This window comes from Choloepus didactylus, chromosome 5, assembly GCF_015220235.1.
Source record: "Choloepus didactylus isolate mChoDid1 chromosome 5, mChoDid1.pri, whole genome shotgun sequence".
NCBI lineage: Eukaryota > Metazoa > Chordata > Mammalia > Pilosa > Megalonychidae > Choloepus > Choloepus didactylus.
The window spans coordinates 10312162-10338551 of NC_051311.1; the positions used below are offsets into that span (position 1 = coordinate 10312162).

Genomic DNA, 26390 nt, shown 5'->3' on the forward strand with positions numbered 1-26390 from the left:
ATCTCTTAAATAACATTCAAGCAAACAAAAAAAACAAAAAAACAAAGCTAGTATTTCATTTTTAACTATGTCTTTGATCATTAGTGTAACTGAGAATCTTGCCATTGACTATATTTCTTCTTCTTTTACCTGCCACTTGTGCTGGTTTGAATCTATGATATACTCCAGAAAAAGCCATGTTCTTCAATGCAGTCTTGTGGGGGCAGACCTATTGTAGGTGGAATCTTTTGATTAGATTGTTTCCATGGTCATGTGACCATGCCCATGCAAGGTGGGTCTTAATTAGTTTACTGGCATCCTCTAAGAGAGGATAAAAGGCAGAGACATTTTGAAGAGAGCAGAGAGACGCTTTGAGGGAAAACGCCCAGACACATTTTGGAGACAGCCGTTGAAACCAGGCATTTGGAGATGCTAAACTAAGCGATGAAGCCCAGAGTCTGCCTCGGAAAAGCTGAGAGGATCCCCAGATGCTTAGAGAGAAACGCCCTAGGAGAACAAGCAAGGATGTGCGGAGGCTAAGAGAGAGGAGGTAAGAGAGACAGAAGTCTAGAGACATTTTGAAGAAAGCCAGTTTGAAACCAGAACCAGGGAGCAAAGGAGCAGCAGACACCAGCCATGTGCCTTCCCAGCTGACACTCCAGATGCCACTGGCCTTTCTTCAGTGTAAGTATCCTCTTGTTGATGCCTTAGTTTGGACACTTTTATGGCCTTAGAACTGTAAATTTTGTAACCTAATAAATCCCCTTTATGAAGGCCAATCCACTTCCTGTATTTTATGTAACAGCAGCTTTAGCAAACCGGAACACCAGTTCATGTCCTTTGTCCGTTTTCTCATAAGTTGGTGGAGCTTAATTATTTTTCTTTCTTTTTCATAATTAAATTCTTACTAGTTAGGGCTTTGTGACTATTCTCTAATACAAAATATCAGTAAGCTGAGTTGTGCCACATGGAAATATTTTACCCAACATCAAAGTCAGCCTTAAACCCAGACCCAAAGCATGAGTTCCGTTCCTTACAAGCCCACCCCGACACCCAGCCTGTGTCAGAGGAAACCCCTCTCCCTGGCCAGCTGGCCTGTGGCTAATGGCATAGCCTCTGGGCTCTCGCTGTTGGGACCGCTAGTTACTGTGACCCTCATCCCATTACAGAACCTCACAGTCTCCTCCTGTGCAAAATGGGATCACAGTATCACAAGGGTGATCACAAGGATTAAATGAGCAAAACACAGGAAGCCCTGAGAACAATGTTCAGCAGAGTATGAACTCTCAACACTATCATTGTTTCTTTTAACTTTGTTTTTGGTATTTATTGGTTTATAATTTTTCAATGTTTTAGAAATTTTTTCAAAATTGAAAAACCTAAAACCTAATATAACAAACACTCTGCTTAATACCTGGAACTGAAAATGGTTACATTTTTCTTTTTAATGGAAAATGAAATATTCAGATAAAAGTGAAGACCTTCTATCTGCCATAACCAGTGGCTCCACCTGCCAAGGTAATCACTAGCATGAATTTAGTTTATCTTTCTTTGTACTGAAAAATAAATTCAGATATTATGTTTGCATAAACAATTTATAGTTCTGTTTCATGTGCTTTATATATTCCACAAATTTCTTTTTTGTCACTTAACATTATATTCTTGAGATTCATCCATGTTAGTGTAATCCATTACTTTTTTTAAATTCATATTTATTGAGACATATTCACATACAATGCAGTCATACAAACAAAGTGTATATTCAATTGTTTACAGTACCATTATATAGTTGTGCATTCATCACAATTAATTTTTGACATTTTTATTACCACACACACAAAAATAATAAGAATAAACATTAAAGTGAAAAAGAATAATTAAAGTAAAAAAGAACACTGGGTGCCTTTTTTTTTTTCTTCCCCCATTTTTCTACTCATCCATCCATCCATAAATGAGACAAAGGGGAGTGTGGTCCATATGGCTTTCCCAATCACACTGTCACCCCTCATAAGGTACATTTTTATACAGTCGTCTTCAAGATTCATGGGTTCTGGGTTGTAGTTTGATAGTTTCAGGTATTTACTGCTAGCTATTTCAATTCATTAGAAACTAAAAAGGGTTGTCTATATTGTGCGTAAGAGTGCCCACCAGAGTGACCTCTCGGCTCCTTTTGGAATCTCTCTGCCACTGAAGCTTGTTTCATTTCCTTTCACATCCCCGTTTTGATCAAGAAGATGTTCTCCATCCCACGCTGCTGGGTCTAGATTCCTCCCTGAGAGTCATATTCACTCCCCTGAGTGTCATATTCCACGTAGAGGGGAGGGCAGTGATTTCACCTGCCAAGTTGGCTTAGCTAGAGAGAGAGGGCCACATCTGAGCAACAAAGAGGCATTCAGGAGGCTCTTAGGCACAACCATAGGCAGGCCTAGCCTCTCCTTTGCAGCAACAGTCTTCCCAAGGGCAAGTCCTGTGGTAGAGGGCTCAGTCCATCAAACCACCAGTCCCCTGTGTCTGTGAGCACATCAGCAACCATCGAGGTGGGGAAGCCCAATACCCCTGCATTCTCCACCAGCTCCTCAAGGGGGCTCTGCATATATATATATATATATATATATATATATATATATTTTTTTTTTTTTTTTAATTCTTTTTTTAAAAATCAACTATGTAAAAAAAATTTTAAAAAATACAATAAAAAAATTTTCAAGCAAACCATAACAAGGGAGTCCAACATGTTCCTACTCTACCCCAAGAAAATAACCTAATATAGCAACATTTCTGTGAACTTGTTCCTACCAGACCCATCATAAATTAACAAACCATAGTCATTCCTGGGCATTCCCAGAATGTTAAATTTACCCACAATAACTTATCTGTTCTATTGGGTTATCATTTTCCCTTCATTAATTGCTCTCTATCGCTAGTTCCCCTACATTCTACATTATAAACCATTTATTTTAGGAGTATGTTGTTTAACCTCCAGGTGTCTGTGAATTAAATTTATTGAGGCTTGTTTTATGTCCCAGCATATGGTCTATTCTGGAGAAAGTTCTGTGAGCACTAGAGAAGATTGTGTATCCTGGTGATTTGGGATGTAATGTTCTATATATGTCTGTTAAATCAAATTCATTTATCCGATTGTTTAGGTTTTCAATTTCCTAATTGGTCTTCTGTCTGGTTGATCTATCTATAGGAGAGAGTGATGCGTTGAAGTCTCCCACAATTATTGTGGAAAAATCCATTGCTTCTTTTAGTTTTGCCAGTGTTTGTCTCATGTATTTTGTGGCACCATGATTGGGTGCATAAACATTTATGATTGTTATTTCTTCTTGTTGAATTGCTCCTTTTCTTAGTATGTAGTGCCTTCTTTGTCTCTCATAACCTCCTTGCATTTAAAGTCTATTTTATCTACTCCTGCTTTCTTTTGGCTGTAGCTTGCATGAAATATTTTTTCCATCCTTTCACTTTCAATTTCTTTGTGTCCCTGTGTCTGATCTCTTGTATGCAACATATTGATGATTCATATTTTTTGATCCATTCTGCCAATCTATATCTTTTAATTGGGGAGTTTAATCCATTTACACTCAATGTTATTACTGTGAAGGCATTTCTTGTAGTCCATTACTTTTAATTGCTGTATAGTATTTCATTGTTCAAATTCCTCACATCTTATTTATCCATTCTCCTTTTGAAGATATTTAGGTTGTTTCAAACTGTTTACCATTACAAATAGCTCTTTGATGGACATCCACTATTCCTATGTCCTTGCACAGATGGCCAAAATTTTTCTACAAAATATAGTAGAAATGGAAATTGCTTCCTTATGGATATGTGTATCTTCATTTTCAGTAGATCTCCAATAGGTTGTTATCAATTTACATTCTCATAAGTATTGTATGAGAGTTCTATTAGTCCATATTCTCACTGACATTTGATACTGTCAGATATAAAACTATTTGTAGGACTGATGAATAAAAAATGGCATTTCATTGTTGTAATTTGTATTTCCTTGATTACTAGAGATTGAGCATCTTCTCATTAATTTTTTAAATTAGATTTTATTGAGATATATTCACATACCATACAGTCATCCAAAGTGTGCAATCAGTTGTTCACAGTACCATCATACAGACACATTCATCACCCCAGTCTATTTTTTGAACATTTCTCCTTGTACCAGAAAAAGTAAAAATAAGAATAAAAAATAAAAGTAAAAAAAGAACACCCAAATCATCCTCCCCCGCAATTTTCATATGGTTTTTTGTCCCCATTTTTCTACTCATCCATCCAAATATGTATAAAGAGAGTGCAATCCATAAGGCTTTCACAATCAGTCACCCCTTGTAAGCTACATTGCTATACAATCATCTTCAAGAGTCAAGCTTCTCATTAATTTTTGCCATTTGTATTTCCCTTCTGTTACCTGCCAGTTCATTACCCTTACTCATTTTTCTTTTGAGCTTTTTTTTTTGTTTTTTGTTTTTTAATTAATTGCAGTTCTTCATTTCTTCTATACAAAAACTTTTTGTCTTACAAATTATTTCAGTTAGAAATTCCATTTTGCTTTAGGCAATAAAAACCCTACAGAGAGACAGGTGTTTATATTTCTCTTGGTTCAGGAGACATGGACAAAGACCATGCAAGGGACCCACACTCCTCTGTCAGTTCTGCCCTCCTTGATCCAGGGCTTTAGTCATCCCTGGGCAATGTAACTGCTACACCTCTAACCATTTCAATGACTTTTCAGGGATAAGAAAGTGAGAGTAAAAGGAGAAGGATAGAAAGAGCATATGGGACATGCCAGCCAAATCTTTACCTGTGAAAAACCTCCCAGAGCACTGCCCAGCCCCTCCCAGTACAGCCATGGACCAGAAGGGTGTCTTGTGCCACCAGTAGCTGCAAACAGAGGCTAGGAGACTGAGTTTTCAGCTTTTATAACTTCCAAAGATGTGGGTAAGGGAGAATAGGGTCTGATATGGAGATTGTATCACTCAACATCCATGTGAAAGTATTTTCTCTAAATCTGTGGCATGCTTTTAATTTTACACATTTCTTTTTTCATACCAAAGTTTTCAATTTTGATGTAGTCAAATGCATTCATCTTTTCCTCTTGAAATTCCATATTGGGGGGTTGTTAAATAAAGCCTTTCTTACCACTTAATCATCAACAGGACCCCTGTGCTCCACCACTTCAGAGGCAACCTAGGTTTTCTCTCTTTTGCCAAATATTTACTTTTTTTTTTTTCCACCCTGAGCCCATTTCATGGGTCGAGAGTCAACTTTGGGTAGTCCAATCGTTGGCTGTTTTGGAGACGATGAACCTGAAACTTCCATTGTAAAGGAGAGGAGAGGGTCATGGCCCCAGAGGTATGACAGGGTTAGACAGGGCTTAAAAGAAGAGAGCTCCAGCCTGATGAAAGGGGGGCAGGCTGGAATTCGCGCTCCCTGGCTCTGTTGGGGCTGTCAAAAGCCCAACTCTACCAGACTTAAGCAACAAAGGGAATTTATTATCCCATGTAGACAACAGTTCAGAGGGTGCCTAGTATTAGAACAAGTGGATTCAGGGATTTACAAAAATAAAAACTTTTCTGTAAATTCTGTAAAATATACACAAAGAATAGTCAACAGATGTTAATTACACACCTCAATAAAATTTTAGCGAAGTGAACAAACTCATGTACTTAGCATCTAGATGAAGAAATAGAACATTACTAAAACCCCAAAAGTTCTCTCTTCCCATTTTCTGACACTATACCTCCCGCCTGACTTCTAATATAGTTTGTTGATTTTACCTCTTTAAAACTTTATATAAATGAAATTGCACATATGTTCTCTTCTGTAATAGGGTTGTCTCAATTGTGTATGTGAGATTCTCACAAGTTGTTTAGTAGTTATAGTTCATTTGTTCTCATTGCTGTCCAGTAGTCCATATTTATCCAGTCTATTGCTGATGGTCACCAAGTTTTTTTCCCCAGGTTTGGGCTGTTACAAAAGGTGGTGTTATGGACATTTTTGTAACTATCTTTTGGTGCATGTAATGTAGTACTTTTTATATCCTTTAATTTAAACACTTTTGCAATGTGTTGTAATTATTATTATTCATGTCTGTTTACCCTGCTAGACTGTGAGCTACTTACCAGGGCTTTGTAACCCTGGGGTCAAGTACATCACTTGGGACATAGGGAGTTTAAGCAATTTTTGTAAAGGAAGGAGCATCTAAAAGCATCCTTTTTTTTTTCCCCTACTGTTTTAATGTTTATTCCTTTATGTTTCTTAAAAAAATCCACATATATATTGTTTTACTTTTCAAATGGTCATGTGTAAGAAGTGGGTCCACTGTTAATTAAAACATCTTTGAAGTACATGCTGATAACTGAGAATGGAGAATGCTTCATTTAGGCATTGCACTGAAAGTACTGAAGACACTTGCTAGTGTTCTGTGAAATATATTCTAGGAGGAATTACAGGTTCATACACTTGGGAGGCAACTTGGGAATGGATTCAATCCATCATACTCATCATTATAATTCAGGAGGGGTTACCGCATCTAAACCAGCCCACTATGTGAAAGAGCTACTTTTTAATCCCTTTACCTGAATGTTTTCTTTCGCCTTATGTTATTCTCCTTACAACCAGCAAATGGAAAGTCAACAGTAATCACTAACAGAAAATTCTTACTCTTCACTAGCTAAAGGCAACATAGTGTAAATTAGCTTACTAGTTGCGGTCGCAGTTGATTCGTCTGGGGGAGGGTGGCGGCCGGTTGCTAAATCCCAGGCTCCCAGGATTGCTCCGAGGGTACCGGCGGCGGGGGCTCTTTCCCGGAGGCGAGGGCGAGGCGGGGGACTTGGCCAGGTCCCCGGCGGGAGGCATGCAAGTATGGAGGGCGGCGAGAAAGGAACAGGCGGGACACGGTTCTTTTAGGGTGATGAAACCAAGAGAGTTTATTAGGGGAGAGTACAAGCTTATATCGGGCATTTAGAGGGCGGGGTAGCTGTAAGGGTTAAAGGCTTGGATTGGTTCTGAGAGGGCGCGGAGGTTGATTGAAAAGGGGCGGGAGTTGCTCCGGTAACGGGGAGTGGGTGGGCAAGGTAAAGGGGGCGGTTTTCTCCGGCAAGCCCTCCCCAATGGTTTTTACTTTGGGGTGAGGAAATGGGGCCTGCATTCGGCTCCACTTTCTCAGGCCCGGGGGGCCGTGGAGGGCGCAACCACCCGTGCCCCACTACCTTTCCTAGGGGCTGATCAGTTCCCCTGGCCCAGGCCCGCCAAGTCAGAACTCGATAACAGTGTCCCGCATTTCCCCCTTCTTTTCTAATTAGAGGAAGAAGCTTACCGGAGAGATCCGCCAAGAGATGAGGGAAAGGGGAGGTGGGGGAAGGGATAGGGGTAGATGGTAGTTAGAGAGGCTGGAGCTCGAGGTTGGTGCGATGTTCAGGCGATCGAGAAGGGCCTCGCGGTCGGCGGGTTGACCGGTGGCGGTGAGGTCGCGGAGGGTTGGTTGTCATCTCGGAGTAGGGAGCGTCAGAGGTGGCGAGTCGCTGGTACTGGACTTGCACGAACGAGGAAAAAATAGCATCCGTTTGTTTCCTTACAAGCTGGACAATTCTGCGGATAATGTAGGGTCCTAAGGTGAGAGCTAGAATAATCATTAGTAGGGGGCCGAGGAGAGGGAGGAGGTATGGGAGGAGGGGGGTAAAGATGTGGGACCAATAGCTGGTGGCTTCACGGTCTTTTTTGCGTTGTTCTAGTCCCTCTCGGACCTTTTTTAGGCTGTCCTCGGCGAGACCTGTGGAATTGGCATATACACAGCACTCTTCTCCTAGGGCGGCGCAGAGGCCTCCTTCTTTGAGGAGGAGAAGGTCGAGACCTCGGCGGTTTTGGAGCACGACTTCAGAGAGGGAATTAACAGAATTTTTAAGATGGGAAATAGCGTTTTGTAGGTGACGAATGTCCTCGTCAACAGCCGCCCGGAGGTGAGTTAGGGCGGAGCCTTGACTGGCTAATGCAGCGATTCCGGTGCCAGCGCCTGCAAGACCTAGGAGGGAGGCAATCGTGAGGACGGTGATGGGCTCTCGCTTTTGCAGTGGGGCAGAAGCTGCAGTTGTTTCCAGGCGGAGGAAGAAGTCTTCCTCGCTGTGGTATAGGACCCTAGGGATGAGGACAATTAGGAGGCAAGTTTCATTAGTTGTATTGAGGGTTTGCACGTTAAGGCAGGGGGTAAGCCCTGTAGAGGAGCAGAGCCATTGGGAGGAGTTAAGAGGAATGAGAAATTTTGCAGAGCTGCTAGGAGATGAGTAGTCGGCACAAGCTGTGAGGTTGGGAGAGTTACTTGAGCGAGGGCGGATGCACTTTCCTGTAAAGGAGACTGAATGAAAGGTTAGGGGGACGGCAGAGGTATTCCAATTGCATTCCGAGGGGCTGTCCTCTGTGTTTTCTGAAAAGGAGAGGTTGGAGGCAACTGGCTCATACAGGGGGGAGGAAGTGGAGAGGCAAAGCCAACAAGAGGAGGTAAGATTGGGGTTGGAGGAATTCACTGAGGTGAAGGCCGCTTGGATAAGGCCGAGGAGGGGAGAAGAGTAGCGAGAGGAGTAGCGAGAGGGGGGTAGAAGAGGTCGGGGTGGTGGGGTTGGCAATGCGTTGTTTGCAGCTGAGGTGCGGCTGGTTGAAGCTAAGGTGCGGCTGGAGGGCTGTGGAAAAAGGGGGTTAATGACTTGGTTGGGACCTATGCCAGAGGGTGTTTTTAATGCAGTATTTTGGCATGGTTGGCTTACAGCCTCCTTTTTTATGAGAATAAGTGATCCTCGGTCGGCTCCTTTCTCATAGATTCTGAAGCCCCAAGTTTGACCGAGTAACCAGGAGGGATTAGTGGGGAGCTGCACTGTAAGATTAAGATGTGTGCAGGATCCCTCACTTTCTTGGCCGAGCCAGTTAACTGTAGGGAGTTTGCACCCTGTAGGGGTCCATTTTAAGGTAAGGTAATGATTAGGAACAGGAGGCTTCCAATTAGTGGCTAATGTTTCACACCCCCAGTATGCACAGTAGTACTCGTTGGGGGAATTACAGTACGATTTTCCAGGATTTGAGGATGGGCACATGTAATATTGGGCCTGGGGATCACTTACCTTTCGAGCGCAGGTTTCTTCGACTCTGGAGACAAAGGTGGCGAAAGGCTTACTCGGCTCCTGGAAGAGCTTGGTGAATTTATTAGGCCGACAGGCAGAGCAGTTGGCAAATGCTCGTAAGGCGATTCCCCAAAGGATAGGCCAAAAGGTGGCAGGTGCATTAATATAAGCAGATGCATTTATAAACGCTCCCGTGCCCAAGTAAGCTTCGGGGTGATAATAGACTCCAGTGGCTGCGTCTTGCTCGCTTTGCTTAGCTGCTTCCGCCTGGAAGTGAGCACGCCAATCAACAAACTGGCCGGGGTTAAGGATGGTACGGGCAAGCAAGGCCCAGTCTTGGGGGATGCAAAAGTCCATGGCGAGATCCTGCAGTATTTGGGAAGCGTATGGGCTACCCAACCCGTCCTCCTTGACGGCCCTGCGAAGCTGCTTGATAGTATCTAAGTCAATGGGATACCAGTCATACGGTTTTTGCGGTGTGGGGGTAAGGTTAAGAGGAAAGCAGTGAAAAGCACGAGAGAAAGGAGGACGCGCTTGCAGAGGGCTTGGCGCAGGAGTGGGGGTAGGGGGAGCGTTGCCCCAAGGGTTGCCTTGAGGTGTAGAAGGCAGCCAGGGGTTGTTAGTCGGCAGGGTGGGAGGGGCGGCGGCAGCTGCCGGTAGCGGCTCCGAGGGGGAGCTCGCCGGAGGGGGAGGCGGAAGTGGGAGGCCCCAAGCGTCGCAAGACGGCGGCGCGGTGGGAGTGGCTAAGGCATAAGATGGTGGACTAGCTCCGCCCTGTGAAAGGGCGGGGTAAAGCGCATGCGGTTTCCGGCCCAGCTTAGGGCTGACGTCATCGCCGGAGCACTTCCTCCCCTCGATGGAAGAAGAAGGAGGAAGTTCGCCATCTTGGCGAGGCTTAGTATTGCTTTGTGTTTGGGGGGCGATTTTGAGCGCGTTGTTAATTTGCTCGACTAAGGATTCTGTGTCTGAATCGTGGTCTACATTAGTATCGCTGTCTGAATCTGTTGGCTGGGTTGATAGGGCCTCCTTGGATTTAATGGGGCCTCGATCAGGGGGAAGGGAGCCTTGAAGGCAGGAGCGGACGGTTATTAAGGTGGGGAGCAAGCCGGGAGGGAAGCGCTTGCTCTCATGTTCCATGGCGTTGGTGACCCGATCAATAAGGCGATCATAAGTAACAGGGTCCCAAAGATGGCAAGTGGTGAGCCATGGGTTAAAGGGCAGCAGGAGGTCCCAGTATACCTGCAGCTGCCGGACAGACACTTTACAGCGATGTGTGTCTAGGAGACCTGCCAGAGCGCGAACTTGGGGTGCTTGGCGTGCAGATAGACGATTACCCATAGCGGAGTGAGAAAAGAGAAAAAAGGGGGGTTGATTATTGAGTAAAGAAAATGAGGTAAACTGTGGCAGCGAGGCCGAAGGAGATGGTGAGAATGGAAGGCAGGAGCCTCCAGTAGCGAGAGCAGTTTGGGGGGGGGGGGGCGGTTGCAAAGAGGCACACCGTGCGAAACAAAGAAACAAAGACACAGAGGACCACAGCAAAGTAATGGAGGGGAAGAGGGAAAGCTACTGGAGGAAGAGTGTTAGGAGGAATGTGGGGGATATAGGAAGAGAAGACGAAAGGTAGTCGGGGGTAAAAGTTAGGTTAACGCGGGAAAGGAAGAGCGGCCCGGGCGCGGAGCGGCGAGGGAGAGGCGGCTCCGCGGGGCGGCGAGGGAGAGGCGGCCCTTACTTTGCAGGCGAGGAGAAGGGAAGCTGGAGAGGCGTCCGGGCGAGCGGGCGGTTCCACTGGACCGCTGCGTGGAGAGGACCTTTAATTCCAGGGGCCCCACGTTGGGCGCCAGTTGCGGTCGCAGTTGATTCGTCTGGGGGAGGGTGGCGGCCGGTTGCTAAATCCCAGGCTCCCAGGATTGCTCCGAGGGTACCGGCGGCGGGGGCTCTTTCCCGGAGGCGAGGGCGAGGCAGGGGACTTGGCCAGGTCCCCGGCGGGAGGCGTGCAAGTATGGAGGGCGGCGAGAAAGGAACAGGCGGGACACGGTTCTTTTAGGGTGATGAAACCAAGAGAGTTTATTAGGGGAGAGTACAAGCTTATATCGGGCATTTAGAGGGCGGGGTAGCTGTAAGGGTTAAAGGCTTGGATTGGTTCTGAGAGGGCGCGGAGGTTGATTGAAAAGGGGCGGGAGTTGCTCCGGTAACGGGGAGTGGGTGGGCAAGGTAAAGGGGGCGGTTTTCTCCGGCAAGCCCTCCCCAATGGTTTTTACTTTGGGGTGAGGAAATGGGGCCTGCATTCGGCTCCACTTTCTCAGGCCCGGGGGGCCGTGGAGGGCGCAACCACCCGTGCCCCACTACCTTTCCTAGGGGCTGATCAGTTCCCCTGGCCCAGGCCCGCCAAGTCAGAACTCGATAACAGTGTCCCGCAATTCAATCCATCATACTCATCATTATAATTCAGGAGGGGTTACCGCATCTAAACCAGCCCACTATGTGAAAGAGCTACTTTTTAATCCCTTTACCTGAATGTTTTCTTTCGCCTTATGTTATTCTCCTTACAACCAGCAAATGGAAAGTCAACAGTAATCACTAACAGAAAATTCTTACTCTTCACTAGCTAAAGGCAACATAGTGTAAATTAGCTTACTACATAAACTTACTGAACAGTTGTCAGATTGAAGTCTTAGATTAGAACTAAACACCCAAACCCTTTTACAAGTATGTATGACTGATTAGACTGAAACTGAAACGTATATAAGGGCAAGAAAAGAGTAGAGGAAGCAGCATACATTGAACACACAGTCTTCCCAGTCTAAGTAAATTAGAAAAGTTGTTAATCCTTCACACTTTGGAGATTGCGAGTTGTGCTGGAACAAGTTCAAGAGTTAAAACCAGAGTTTTTTTGGATCCAATGACTCCTGGCTCTGCTACTTATTAAATTCTGAGGCCTTGGGCAGATCTTTACACCTGCGTCTAATTTCTTCATGAGTAAAAATCCTACGGCATTTTTATAAGTTATTGAAATACGCTTCAAACGTTTGGCAAACACCACGCAACCGTCAGTTTTTATTCCCTGAATGACACTCTTGACTTTCACACACATGACTTGAAGGTTAGCGAGCATCAGGAGTAAGAAATTAAGATGCAGTTTGGGAACTCAACTCCAGCCACACCCGCACACCTCTGTACCGGAAGTGAACGTGGGTGCTTTAGGGCGCACGGGGGGGCGGGGGAACAGGGAGAAGCCAATAGGAACAGGGATTTCCGCCGCCACGGCTCGCGCGTCGGCCGGATGCAAACCCAGGAAAAGAACAGGTGGGCGGAGCGACTTCCGTAGGCGCTGCGGGGGAAACTACATATCCCAGAAGCCCGCGGGGCAGGGTGAGGGGCGGGCGTCGGGGACATTACCGGACAGGCCTTGCCCGGCAATACCCAGGTAAACGCTGGCACCGCGGCTCCAGGGAAGAGTCGTTCACGGTCTGCGCCTCGCCCTTGCCTAGATTTGTACTAGTCACCAACCCCCAGCCCATCCCGAACTGACAAAAACGACTCCCCCTTCCCTGGCCTACTTCGGGGTTTCCGGGCCGCCAAACTCCACTCCCCCAACCACTATCAGACCCCCACGGAGAACCTGGGGCGCTGCCCAGACGCCTGAGGATCCGGGGCTGGGCTAGAAAGGCGAAGGCAAGGGAGCCCGTCTCTTGGGTCGACGGTACCGGATGGGTCCTCGTTCGTTCCCTCACCTCTCGCCCCGTCCCATCGGCTCTGGGCAGGAGCTGGCTGGGCCCGAGGAAGGGGTCGTCGGGGAATGGGCCCTCCCTTCCCGGCCGTTCTGCTGGCGGGCGACCTCCCCCTCGGTCGGTTGCTGCTCGGCCGTCCTAGGCTCGGCCCTGCTTAGCACCTACATCTGTCGTCATCCCTAATCCGTCCACCTGGCTGCAGGGTGCCAGGATGGTTGCCCTCTCGAGGCTAAGCAACTTGCCCGGGGTCCCAGGACGTGAGGTTGGCACCGAGCCTGTCCAGACCTAGAGCGCACTACCCGACAGAGGGCAGACTCCAGGGCCCGCGGAGTGCTCCCGTCCGGCCGCCGCTTGCCCCGCGCCGTTCTGTGTCCGAGCTGTCGGGGGGCCCTGCGGACCGACTGGGTTGTCGCCCCTGGCACGCCTGTCTTCCCCGGCCTCCTCTTCCCGGTCCATTCCCTTCCTGGCGCTGGTCCGACCCGGGCGCATCCAGTGTTGGATGGCGTTTGCAGCGCGCGGCGGCGGCAGCTGGTGGGGACTCCCGTGACTCCGGGGCGGGGCCGAGGGGTGGGCGCGGACAGACCCGTGGACCCCGCGGGGTTGGGGGGTGTGGCTGCTCCGCCGGGGTCCTGCGGGTGGGAGCGCGGCTTGGCGACCGCCGGCGTCCGGACTGGCCCCCACCTGCTGGAGATGCTTTTCCTGCGGGTGAGTTGTTTCTCTGCACTCGCGGGCGGGCTGCTCGCTCACGCCCCGGGGAGGAGGCAGGATCCGGGCCACATGGGGCCGTGTGGCCTGGATAGGGCAGGGCAAAGGGCCGGGCAAAGGGGAACTGACCCGCCGTTCCCGGGCCTCCTCCCTCCGGGGCATGTTGATCCGCGGCTGCGCTCCATGTTCCAGTTTCATGCAGGCTCCTGGGAAAGCTGGTGTTGCTGCTGCCTGATTCCAGCCGACAGACCGTGGGGCCAGGGTCGGCGCTGGCGGCTGGAGATGGCGGACTCGAGCTCCGTGCACCAGACCCGGTTTGAGGCTGCCGTGAAGGTGATCCAGAGTTTGCCGAAAAATGGTACGTGCACTGGCCCTTGCCGAAGAAGCCTGCAGAGGCCCGCGGCCCGGGTTTCCACACCTCACCCCCTGCAACCTTCTTACTGGTCCTAGTCTTGCTTATTTAACCTACTTTTTTTTCTTTTCCTGCATTTAAAAGAAATGTCATTGAAAGGGAGGTATCGAATGTGAATTTAATTACTTGCTCATCTTTCAAGCCAGAGACAAATATATTGTCCGGATTTCAAGCAGTTTGTATGTTGAAAACAAAAAATAATCAACAATATAGCGGTTTTGTCACTTAGTGACCGCGGATTTGGGTGTGCCAAAAAAAAAATCTGAGTATGATGCCGCATATTCATAAACTCTACAATTGAAACCGTTTGAAACTTTCGATATGAAGGGAGAGAAAGGGAAAAAAAAAAACACCTGTGTTTCTTTGTAAACCGAATTCTTTTTAATTTAGTAAATACATGTATATTTACTGTTTACTATTTTTCTTTTTTTTTTCTGGCTATTTTCCTGTTTTACTAGTGTTCTGTTTTTTATACTCCTAGGGGACCTTCTTTATAGCTTAGAAGAAAACGCAGTTGAATTGTCCTATTGTGTTTAATGTGTCATATACATGGCTGCTTTCAAGATTTTTTACTTTTATCTTTGGTTTTTAGCAATTTGATTATCACTGTCTAGGTGTGGTTTTCCCATTTATCCCGTTTGGGGATTGCAGAGCTTCTTGAATTTGTAATTTAGGGTCTTTGACCAATGTTGGGAAGTTTTCAGCCATTATTCACATTTTTTTCTGCTCTATGATAGTGGAAAGACTTGGGAAGGGAGACTTTTACTTTTTACTTCAAATACTTATGCATTATTTGAATTATTTTTCATAATAGAGATGTGTTTTTTTTTTAAATGCTTTTATGAACTGCTGCTGTGCCAGAGTTGCAAAACTAACTGAATACAACATGAGCGTATTATTACAGTGTTTAATATCATGTTCTCTGTTTTCGTTAATTATCATTTGGCTAAGTAATCCTTATTTACTAAACACAGTTCGTTCAATAAATATTCATTAAGTGCAATTCAGAAGTTTTTGAAAACAAGTAAATATACACAAAACAATATTCCTTTTGTAACTTCAAAGCCACCTTTTTCTTCTTTCTGTTGTGTAACAGAATAGCCACCATAGCATTGGAAGAGAACATATGGGGGATTGAAAGATAAGACAGAATGAACAAAAAGGAAAGAAGTAATATAGGAGCATATTTAGATACTGAATTAAAAAATGCCAGTTTAAGAGGGGTCATAGAAAGGCATGATTTCAAGAGTTTTATGTGAATAGTAATATAGTACATTTACCCTTTTCCCCAAACCACACATTTAAAAATTTTTTTGCAAATTGGAAAGCTAGGCTTTATGTTGCTAGTCTGTTACCTTTGCTGGCATTATATATCCCTTATTAAGATCCTTAAATGCAGTTTGTATTTACATTGCAAGGTTAATAACCTGCCAAGTGGCCCCAGTGTTGGACAACATTCAGTATACTGTTCTCTTTCAGGTATAGTTTCAGAAACTGATTTAGTATCCATTGAAGCAGAAATGTTGTTAATGAATTATTACTTATTTTTAAAATAATATTTTTTTAATTCTTTGGTCTGTCCAGAACTATTTTGCAATGGGTAAGAGCTCGTCGTTCTTTCTTCCTTGTTGTTTAATCCTTATTTAAGGCCTAATAAATCCTTTAGTATCAATGTTTGGTATATTTTTGGTCTTTAGATATTTAAATTCTTAGATACTATCTTAAGTATATAAAGATATTAAATATATTATTTGTGAGTCCTTCATGACAGGGAGCATATTTTATCCAGTGCCTTTCAGTCAGGATACATTCGATAAACATTCTTAGTTTTTGTTTTAACATCTTGTAATGTACATACCATGCACATGAACTAATATTTTAAACCTTATTTGGTTGACTTACTGAAGATACAAGTCTTTTTGATGTTTTAGATTGAGATTTGTTATTCAAATAGATAACCATTTTTAACTTTAATTTCTCCATTTTTCCCTCTGCTATATAAGAAGGACTGTATCATTTAAACACTGTATCTAATAGATATTCCTAAATGTGCATATGTTATGTAGATATTTATTACTGTGATTTTGTAATTAATCATTTACTTTGGGCCAGACCTGAAACACTAGCTCTCAGTTCATCTGTGTTGTAATTCCCACAATGTTTATCAGGGACTAGTTTTTGATTGCTACATATTATTTGTTTATTAGGCAATCTACAAAATTTTTTAAACATCTTTTTACAGTTTTAATTTTTATAATTTTTGTTATAAAAGTCATATACACTTATGTTAACATTTTAAAAACACAGGTAAGCAAAAAGGAAAGATAATAATCTGTAGATCTGCTATCCAGATATATCCTCCTTTAACATTTTGATATATACTCCTGTAGCTTACTTTTTCTGTATCTAAATACTTATATTGCAAAGCTGGATCATACTGTATATGTTGTTTTTAAACTTTTTTCCCATAGTTGTAAATTATTCTATTGTATGTGTGAATCATAATTATTTAAGTGATTATTTATTATATAACACTTACATTCCAACTTTTTACTTTATTAAAAGTATTGCAATTTGTAGCCCTCATTCATACAATTTGAAATTTTAAACACAAATTATAGATATGCTAGAAACATATATGAAGACTGATCTTCAACGAAATTGGTACATACAAAATTATAGCACCTAGGAAGTGAGAAATCTACTCTTTTTTTCATCTTAGATTGATTCTTTTTCTACCACATTACACATTCATTCGCTTTAGGTATAGTTACTTATCTAGTAAGAAATTGAAATTTGGCTAACAGGAGATGAATTTCTTCTTTCTGTTACAATTTCATTAACTACAGTATCTCTTTAACTTTTTCATTTATACTTGCAAGTTTTGGTTTGTCTTAGGCTTTGAAATAGAAATACCTTATTATCATTGCATAATACTGTTGCCCTACGTTTTAATATATATGTTTTTAAATGATTTTTGCCAATTATTTTGGTTAAACTTAAAGCCTGTTCATTTATTCTATTTCTTGAACTGTTAGACATAATTATTAAAGTTTAAAATCTTGTACAGATTTTTGAAATCAAAGGAACAATGCAACCAACAGCCATAATTTTTGTTTCTTTAAGATAGAAATAAATTATCTGTACTATTTTTATTTTTATTCAATTTTATTGAGATATATTCACATACCCTGCAGTCATCCAAAGTATACCATCATTTGTTCAAAGTACCATCATATAGTTGTGCATTCATCACCACAATCAATTTTTGAACATTTTCATTATTCCAAAAAAAAAAGAAGAAAAATAAAAAGGAACACCCAAAACATCCTATCCCTCCAACCCCCTCCATTATTCATTTAATTTTTCTCCCCATTTTTCTACTCATCTGTCCATACACTAGATAAAGGGAGTGTGAGCTACAAGGTTTTCACAATCACACAGTCATGCCATGTAAGCTATATAATTATATAGTTGTCTTCAAGAATCAAGGCTATTGGGTTGCAGTTCAACAGTTTCAGGTATTTCCTTCTAGTTATTCCAATACACTAAAAACTAAAAAGTGATATCTATATAATGCATAAGAATAGCCCCCAGAATGAGCTCTCAACTCCATTTGAAATCTCTCAGCCACTGAAACTTTATTTGTTTCATTTCTCTTCCCACTTTTGGTCAAGAAGGCTTTCTCAATCCTATGATGCCAGGTCCAGGCTCATCCCTGGGAGTCATGTCCCACATTGCCAGGGAGCTTTACACCCCTGGGAGTCATGTCCCATGTAGGACAGGAGGGGAGGAGGGGAGTGAGTTTACCTGCAGAGTTGTCTTAGAGAGAACAGCCACATGTGAGCAACAAAAGAGGTCCTCTAGGGGAGACTCTTAGGCAAATTATAAGTAGGCTTAGCCTCTCCTTTGCAGTAACAAGCTTCATGAGAGCAAGCCCCAAGATCGAGGGCTTGGCCTCCTAATTTGATAGTCCCTAATGCTTGTGAGACTATCAATAATTTCCCAGGTGGAGAAGTTTAATATTTCCACATTTTTCTCCAGTCCCTCAAGGGGGCTTTGTAAATATATTTTTATTCTCTGCCCAAATTATTCTGGGATATATTGGTGCTTCACACTAACCTGTACAAACCAGATCTCACTCCTGTTTCAAAGTTCCATATAATTTATCTGTACTATTAATGAAATATAAAATCGCTATTAATGTACCTAAGCTAATTTGTAACCTTAGACCTGTATTTAATGTATGTTTCCAATAGGTTCATTCCAGCCGACAAATGAAATGATGCTCAAGTTCTATAGCTTCTATAAGCAGGCAACTGAAGGACCCTGTAAAATATCAAGACCTGGTTTCTGGGATCCTATTGGAAGATATAAATGGTAATTTTATGTAGAGAGCTGTGAAAAGAAGTTTGTTTTAGTGACATACATATCATATGGTTATTGTTTATGTGGTTATATACTATCTGTGCAGTAAGTATTCGATGTACAGGATATGGTTTTATTCTCCATGTGCTCTTAACACAATTTCACACGAATAGGAAAATCTTGGGGAAGAGAGGAAAACAAGAAGATAAAAAGATGAAAAGCATTTTCAGTTAATTGGGTTTTTGTTTTTAATGCCAAGAGCAACTCTCAAACTAAATTAAACAAACAAACAACCCCCTGCCTCTTTCTTCTGCCAAGAAAAATAATGACTTTTGCTTGTCAAGTGACATTGTGTGCTTTGAGATTTTAAGATAAATAACTAGGAGCATGCTCACTTGCTCTGCTTTACTGTTTATCTAAGCCCTCACTCCTGATCCACTGTACCTGGGTAGAAAAACTAATTTGATTTTTCAAATACTTAAAAGAGTAATAAAATACCCAGAGACACCTCTGCCAGTTTTTCAATTTGACATTCTTAAATACTATTGAAGATTTTTCAAATGTCTGACACCCTGAACTAGAAGTACCATCAATTTGTTTGAAGATTTCTTAGTAATGAATTTTCCTCTAAGATCTTTATGAATAGTCTTTAGAGTGATAGGCTAAATGAAATACCAATGTGTTATTTAATCCGTCCATTTTAAGGAAATTTACTTATTTGCTTTACACCCCCCCACCCTGTGCCAGTTTTTCAATTTGACATTCTTAAATACTATTGAAGATTTTTCAAATGTCTGACACCCTGAACTAGAAGTACCATCAATTTGTTTGAAGATTTCTTAGTAATGAATTTTCCTCTAAGATCTTTATGAATAGTCTTTAGAGTGATAGGCTAAATGAAATACCAATGTGTTATTTAATCCGTCCATTTTAAGGAAATTTACTTATTTGCTTTACACCACCCCCCCCACCCTGCCCCGCAAATTGACCTTTGTTGGAATTAAACTTCCACTGGAATGAAATGTATGAAAAGAGAGATTTTCATGTTAGTCAAAAAATTCAAAGGCTAGTCTAGTCTCATCCTTTTTTTTTTTTAATTTTTAAATTTTTTTTATTTTTAGAAACGATTTTCACTTGTACACCAATGTCCATAGCAGCATTACTCACAATAGCCAAAAGGCGGAAACACTCCTAGTTTCCATCAATAGATGAATGGATAAACAATATGCAGTATATACATACAATGGAGTATTACTCAGCTGAAAAGGAATGCATTCTATTACATGATATAGCATGGTTGAATCTTGAAAACATTATGCTGAGTGAAATAGGCCAGACACAAGAGGGCAAATATTGTATGATTCCACTTATATGAGATAGCTAATATACACAAATTTACAGAGACAGAAAATAGATTAGAGGTTACCAGGAGCCAGGGGTTGGGAAAAATGGGGAGTTATTTTTTAATGAGTGCAAATTTTCTGTTTGAGGTGTTGAAAAAGTTTTGGTAAAAATAGTGGTGATGGTAGCACAAGATTGTGAATGTGATTAACACCACTGAATTGTATACTTAATGGTTAAAATGGGAAATTTTGTGTTATATATGTTAGTACAATAAAAATTTAAAAAAACTTTATTTTTAGTTCTAGTATGTAAGTTAGACTTTTATTTAAATTAAAGAAAATATTTAACTAAAACTTATGTTCATTTAAGAATGGCTGTCACAGCTCAGATAGTTTCTGGTAAGGAATAGTGTACAGTCTCTGTATCTATTAATAGATAGATGGGTTATATAATTTTGAATATGGTTTTTTAGTTTACCAGTTTATTGCTGTGATGTTTTCTCCAAGGTGTTAGGTTTAAAGAGAAACATAACATGGCTTTAAGTAGAGCCTGCTTTAAATGAATGACTCTGTAGTGTCAACTATAAATTATCTTCTAAGAAATTAAAAAACAGATGTCATTATTTGGATATTTTCATTTGTAGGGATGCTTGGAGTTCATTGGGTGACATGACCAAAGAGGAAGCCATGATTGCATATGTTGAAGAAATGAAAAAGGTAGGGAAAAAACAATTCACAGTAGAAAATAAAAATATTCAGAGCAGCTTTAATTTAATTTTGTTATCAGGCAAATTAGCTGCTTTGTTTTAAGGAACAGATAGTGGTATGTTATATTATTGAATTTATTAGGGCTTTAGCTATTTCATTAAAGATATGCTTAAGATATGCTTTTTATAAGTTTTAACTGAGAGGTAACTAAAAGAGATCTGGTTTGGAAGAGGATCAAAGCAAGTACTGAGTAGGGGTCAGGATGGGATATGCCATTACCTTACCATATTCTGCCAAGTCAGATTTTCCTGTTACTGCAGTGTGCTGACTTGTGTTTGAAATATATCTCTGCCACTTATTGGCTGTGACTTTGGTCACATCAAAGTAAACATTACTCTATGGCTTCGATTTTTTGGTTTGAATCTAATTCTCAGAATTATCATTGTAAACCAAATACATTTCAAATCAAATATATATAAGTAGTTATAAAATGCCCCCATCAAAAAATGGCTCCAGTGTCATACTAACAAGGATTTCCTTTAGGAAGAATAAGTTTTTATGATTTTTAGGATTAAAGCATTCTTTTCACTCCTGTCCATTGATAGGAGTAGCAGTTAGATAATTTATTCTTAGCTGTAAACATTAAACTATAATCACTAAAACGAGTTATTAACATAGTTCAACCTGTATAACCTCTTTGAACGTGCCCTCTTCCATAAATGATGGTTATATTGATTGATATATTTGAGTTCAAAATCATATCAGAGTTGCTGATTATCCTAGACCACACGATCTATCCTGTTTCTGGTTTAGAAACAAAAGCGTGTTTGACCAAGAATTTTAAGAGTTCTAAAACAGATTGCCTATTAAAAACTGTCTATGTATGAGGCCCAGGAAATAAAACAGTGAACAGTAACGGATGAAGGCCGTTTCTAATGGAGCTTACATTCTGTTGTGGCAGATATGCAATAAAAAAGCAATAAAGCAGGGAGAGTGACTAAAGAAGTGGGGTTGCTGTTTTAGAGAGTATTCAGAGTAGGTGTCTTCAGGTTTGAGAGACAGTGTGGATTAGTGGCCAGAATATGGAGGTATGAGGTATGACTCAAGAGAATTGCACTCGAGGCCAAATCTGAAATTAGCGGTGTGACCTTGGTTAAGTCGTTTTTCTTCCCTTTGCTTTCTTCAGTAGATTCACAGGGAAATCTCATTCTTAAATGTGCTCAGTGATACACATATCTAATGAGTTCCCTTCCTCCTTCTGAAAAGATCTTTTAAAAATTTTTCTACTTAGTTTTAAATATATGAGTAGCCACTTTAAAACTGCCAGTAAGCTGAAAAAATCGCAAGAAGGATATAAGATTTGGGTTACCTAAAAATAGAAAAATGTATTCATTTTAACAATCAAAGTAATATATGCAAGTGTAAAAAAACAAACATTAAATGATGTTTAAAAGGAAAAATGAGTTTTCCCCATTCCCTTCATTTTCACTCCTTAGTTCATTTCAATTGTTTTATAGATTCTTTCAGAAAATTCCTTTGCATATGCAAACATTTATCTATATGAATATATCTATAACTATAAATGAGTGTATGTACACACACATATATACAGACACAACCTATAGAAGACATATATATCTCCTGTTATTTAAAAAGGATGAAATCCACTAAAGGCATCATATTGAACAGACTGTATGACAACTGGCTTTTTTCATGTTAGGAAAAAAATCATAGATATTTTTCCACTTAGCATACGTGGAACTAACTTTATTCACTTTAGTATTTTTTGCCCTTTTAAAAAAAACTTCCTTCATGTTAAAGAACAGAGACATAATAATTTGACTCTACCCTTTCACTTTTCTGTTTTATTTAATATCAATATCCCTTTTATTTATGTGTATAATGCATAATTTGTAGATGATTATGTAAAATTTTACATGAAGCTTGTGTAAAATAGTCTTAAAAATGAGACCACTTTTAGGTTTTTAATGTACTTGAAATTTTTTAGGAGAATATATACATTAAGTATGTAATTACTGTAGATACTTTAGGGTATCTGCAAATGATCTTCAAAACTCAAAATTTATTGATACATTGAAAATATTAGATTATTTGTTACTAGTGTAGATCAGATTAATAGTTTGGGACTTCACAAGATTTTTCTATTTTGATTGCAGATTCTTGAGACTATGCCGATGACTGAGAAAGTTGAAGAATTGCTACATGTCATAGGTCCATTTTATGAAATTGTAGAGGATAAAAAGAGTGGTAGGGGCTCTGATTTAACTTCAGGTTGGATTATTTTACGTATTTTTTATTCGGCAACATATAATGTTACACATTAATATTTACATAATTTTTTTTACTTTTACATGCCAGTCCGACTGGAGAAAATCTCTGAATATTTGGAAGGTAGGAATAATAAAATCTATGTAAATTTTTTGTTTATTAATTTACATGCCAAAAGAATTCTGTGCAAACGTATGTAACTTATAATCTTGTCATGCAAGTTTTATTTTGAAACAAATTCATTTTACATAGTTAAAATATTATAAACCTTAAACTTTTAATCCTAAAGTGCTCAGTTATTAAAACATGGCAGGTGGTTCACTTAACATTTACAGAATTGTGACAGAATTCATGATTCTGTTTTGGTGGGTCATATTTTCTGTTTTGCTTTTAAAATTCTATTAGTTAAAATGATCTTTTGGTTACTTTTCAGTATAGTTTAACTGTGTTAGCGAGCTAAAACAAGACATCAATGAATTTGGTTAGCTTGTGTTTTTTAGAATTTTGCTTTCATGTTCTCAGTAAGGGATTCAAAGGCTTGTGTTTTGCTTTCTGCAGGGTTGAATAATATGGAAGATTTGCTGGAATTATTGTAAACATTTATGATTCACATTTTTTTAGAAAGCCGAATGAAATGAGCCCACAAGAGTAATTTAAGCAAAAACTGTATAAGCTTTAAATAAAAAAATAGCCCAGCAACACATTTTTTTTTTCCTGGCATCCCTATTACAAGATGTCTTTTAAATAATTGATGGAAACTGCAGCATTTCCTAACAGTACTTTTTCTGTCCTGTGATAATGCCTTACAGTGTGTGTCTGCCACGGTAACAAAACCAGGTCCAACAGGTAGTGACTGCTTATTGTGGATACCTTTGTACCACACCATTCTATATGTGATTTCCTAAAGAAGGCAACTATTCACAAATAGTCCTCCTTGTAATTCAAGTTTACCCCGGAAAAAATATTAAATGTTTTCTCAATGTGAAGTATGTTTTTAGATTAGCGAGGGGAAGAAGTGTGGGCCTCTTTTAATAGTGTTCGGCCTGCTGGCCAGAGGCAGGTGTTTAGACAACTCATTATAAAATGAGGAAGAAGGAATGCTAGTAATAAATAAAGGCCTAGGTCCACAACCCTTTAGCTTAATTCAAAAATACAAAAAGCTTTAAAAACCAAAGGATTTTTTATAACTCACTTGGCAGCAAAATCTTCCTGATATGAACTAATTTAGGAACAAAACCCGACCTGAAATGACATGAAGTTATTTTAAGTCTCGTATGTTTCGCTGCAAATCCTTATATGTTGTATATATGTTTAGTGGGAGCCACTGTAGACATTGTTAAAGGTGTTCATAATTACACAGAATAGATACTCTGTGAGCTTTGCAAAATTAGAACACTTTGGATTTCAAAACCTATCTAGATCCTAGAGTTAGACGTAAGAGATTGTAGACCTGTACCATTCTGATTGACATTTAGATTGTTTCCTCTTTTGCTCTTCAAAAAATGCTGCTAAGAGTTACCATGTACATAAATCATTTCAAATATGTGGAAGTATATCTCTAAAAAATAATGTTAGAAGTGGAATTACTGGGTCAAAGGATATGAGTGTTTGATTTTATAAGAGTACCAATTTGCAAGACCATTTTCAATTTTAACTTTTTCTCTTTTTAAACAAAGCATCTTGTTAAAAAGTCATTTAGGCACAGTAGAACAGATATATCGGTGTCACATGGGCTTTTTCATAATATATATGTGCAGAAAACTTTGAAATCAGTTAAGTATGAGTCCTCCGATTTTGTACTTTTTGGCTTGTCTAAATGTAAGTCGAACTTTTTTGGCTAATCTGGGTCTCTGACATTTCCATATGAATTTTAGAGTTAGCTTGTCAATTTCTGCAAAAAAGCCACAGGGATTTTGCTAGGGATTGTGATGATCAATTTGAGGAGTTTTGCCCTCTTAACAATATTAAGTCTTCTAATCCATGAACGTGGAATGTCTTTATTTATTTAGATCTTCTTTAATTTCTTTCAATGATGTTTTTTCCTTTGCATTATAGAAGTCTTATTCTTCTGTTAAATTTATTCCTAATTATTTTATTGTTTTCCGTGCTACTGCAAATCTAATTATTTATCTGATTTCATTTTTGGATTGTTAATTGCCTGTGTATGGAAATGTGGTTGATTTTTGTATAGTGTTGTATCTTGCAAACTTTCTGAACTTGTTTAATAGTTCTAATCATTCTAATAGTTTTTTTTTGCAATATGGAAGCCTTTTATTTCTTTTCCTTGCCTAATTGCCCTGGCTAGAACTTGCAGAACAATATTGCATAGAAGTTACAAGAGCAAACATCCTAGTCTCAGTTCATATCTTAGGGGGAAAGTGTTCAGTTTTCTACTATTAAATGGGACGTTAGTTGTGAGTTTTTTGGTAGTTGCCGTTTATCAGCTTGAGAAAGTTCCCTTCATTTTCTGGTTTGTTGAGTGTTCTATCATAAAAAAAGTGTTGGATTTTGTCAGTGGCTTTTTCTCTGTTGGGATAATCATGTAGCTTTTGTCCTTTAGTCTTTCAATATGGTGTAATTCATTAATTTTTCAATGTTAAACCATCCCTGCGTTCCTTGGATAAATTCAACTTGGTGTATAATCCTTTATATATGTTGCTGGATCTGTTTTGAAGTATTTTGTGGAGGATGTTTGTGTCTATATTCATGGAATATATGAGGCTGTAATTTTCTTTCCTTGTGATGTCTTTGGTTTTAGTATCAGGGGACTACTAGTATAATAGAATGAATTGGGAATTGTTCCCTTCCTCATATTTTGTATTTACCTGAACTTAGGTCCAAAAGCTTGACTAAATTTCAAGTTGAACTTGTTTGGCAAGAGTTCTTGCTTGGTGGTTGCTCTGCATTTCGTGTTTCATCACATCAGGAGGCAGGTAATGCCTTGTGGTCTCTTTCTTTAGGGATTCTGAGACTGAAGCATTTTAAAGTTCCCCATCAGTCTTTCTCATAATGATTTTAGCATTCTTTAATGACTGTTGTCTGAACCAGTTGTTTCAGTAATGGTTGGAAAATGGTGATTTAAAAAATTCTGTCACTTCTGCAGTTATTAGCTGTAGTTTTTCTGTAATGAAGAATTTCTCATTAACCCAAATCACTTGACCTCTTTGAATTACCCTCTATATTGAACAGGCAAAATAAATGCTTAATTCTTCTCCAGTACTTACATTTTTTCCATAAAGGGATTGATGCCCTGTTTAGTTTTGTTTTATGTTGTTTTGTTAAAGATCATTATGAACTCATTGATTTTATACATACATATATATATATATATATATATATATATATTTTTTTTTTTTAATTTGTTTTAGTCTTTTGCCTTATTGCTGATTCTCAGTCCTATCCTTGGCTGGTAGGAATCTCTTAATGCAGGTGCCTGTACCCTTTGAACTCAGTCTTATTAGTAGTTGGCCTCTTCCTTGCTCTCTGGCATAAGGTAACGTGGGCATAGCTTGTGCATTTCCTGCCCAATCCTAGAATCAGCCATCTCTCTAAGCAGCGCTCAATTTTTCTAATGACAAATGCTATTTAGAGACAATCTGTGCACTGTGCATGCTCATTGCTACTAGGTGTTCATCTCTTCTAGGCCCAAGTGGGAATGAAACTAGGAAATATGTGTGTTTTAAAAGAAAAAAAAATTATGAGTTCATACTGATATTTGTATTTAAAAATGATACTT

General features: G+C 40.3%; 2 protein-coding genes across 13 annotated transcripts in view; one reads left to right on the forward strand and one right to left on the reverse strand.

Annotated features, from left to right (window-relative positions):
• LOC119535544 (ankyrin repeat domain-containing protein 26-like) overlaps positions 1 to 26390 on the reverse strand; it is a 961331-nt gene that overhangs the window by 463266 nt on the left and 471675 nt on the right. The gene's annotated exons all lie outside the window — the stretch shown is intronic.
• The window catches only part of ACBD5 (acyl-CoA binding domain containing 5), a 47101-nt gene continuing 33174 nt past the window's right edge, over positions 12464 to 26390 (forward strand). For 2 of the 8 annotated variants that reach the window (XM_037837910.1, XM_037837911.1), the window contains exons 1-6: positions 13412 to 13534; positions 13727 to 13892; positions 18206 to 18326; positions 20302 to 20374; positions 22543 to 22657; positions 22745 to 22777. In XM_037837910.1, coding sequence (XP_037693838.1) covers positions 13520 to 13534; positions 13727 to 13892; positions 18206 to 18326; positions 20302 to 20374; positions 22543 to 22657; positions 22745 to 22777 — 523 coding nt within the window. In that variant the 5' untranslated portion in view covers positions 13412 to 13519. Of the gene's footprint in view, positions 12526 to 13130; positions 13361 to 13411; positions 13893 to 18205; positions 18327 to 20301; positions 20375 to 22542; positions 22658 to 22744; positions 22778 to 26390 lie in introns of those variants that run through there. The other 6 variants (XM_037837906.1, XM_037837908.1, XM_037837907.1 and 3 more) reach the window with 4 other exon arrangements.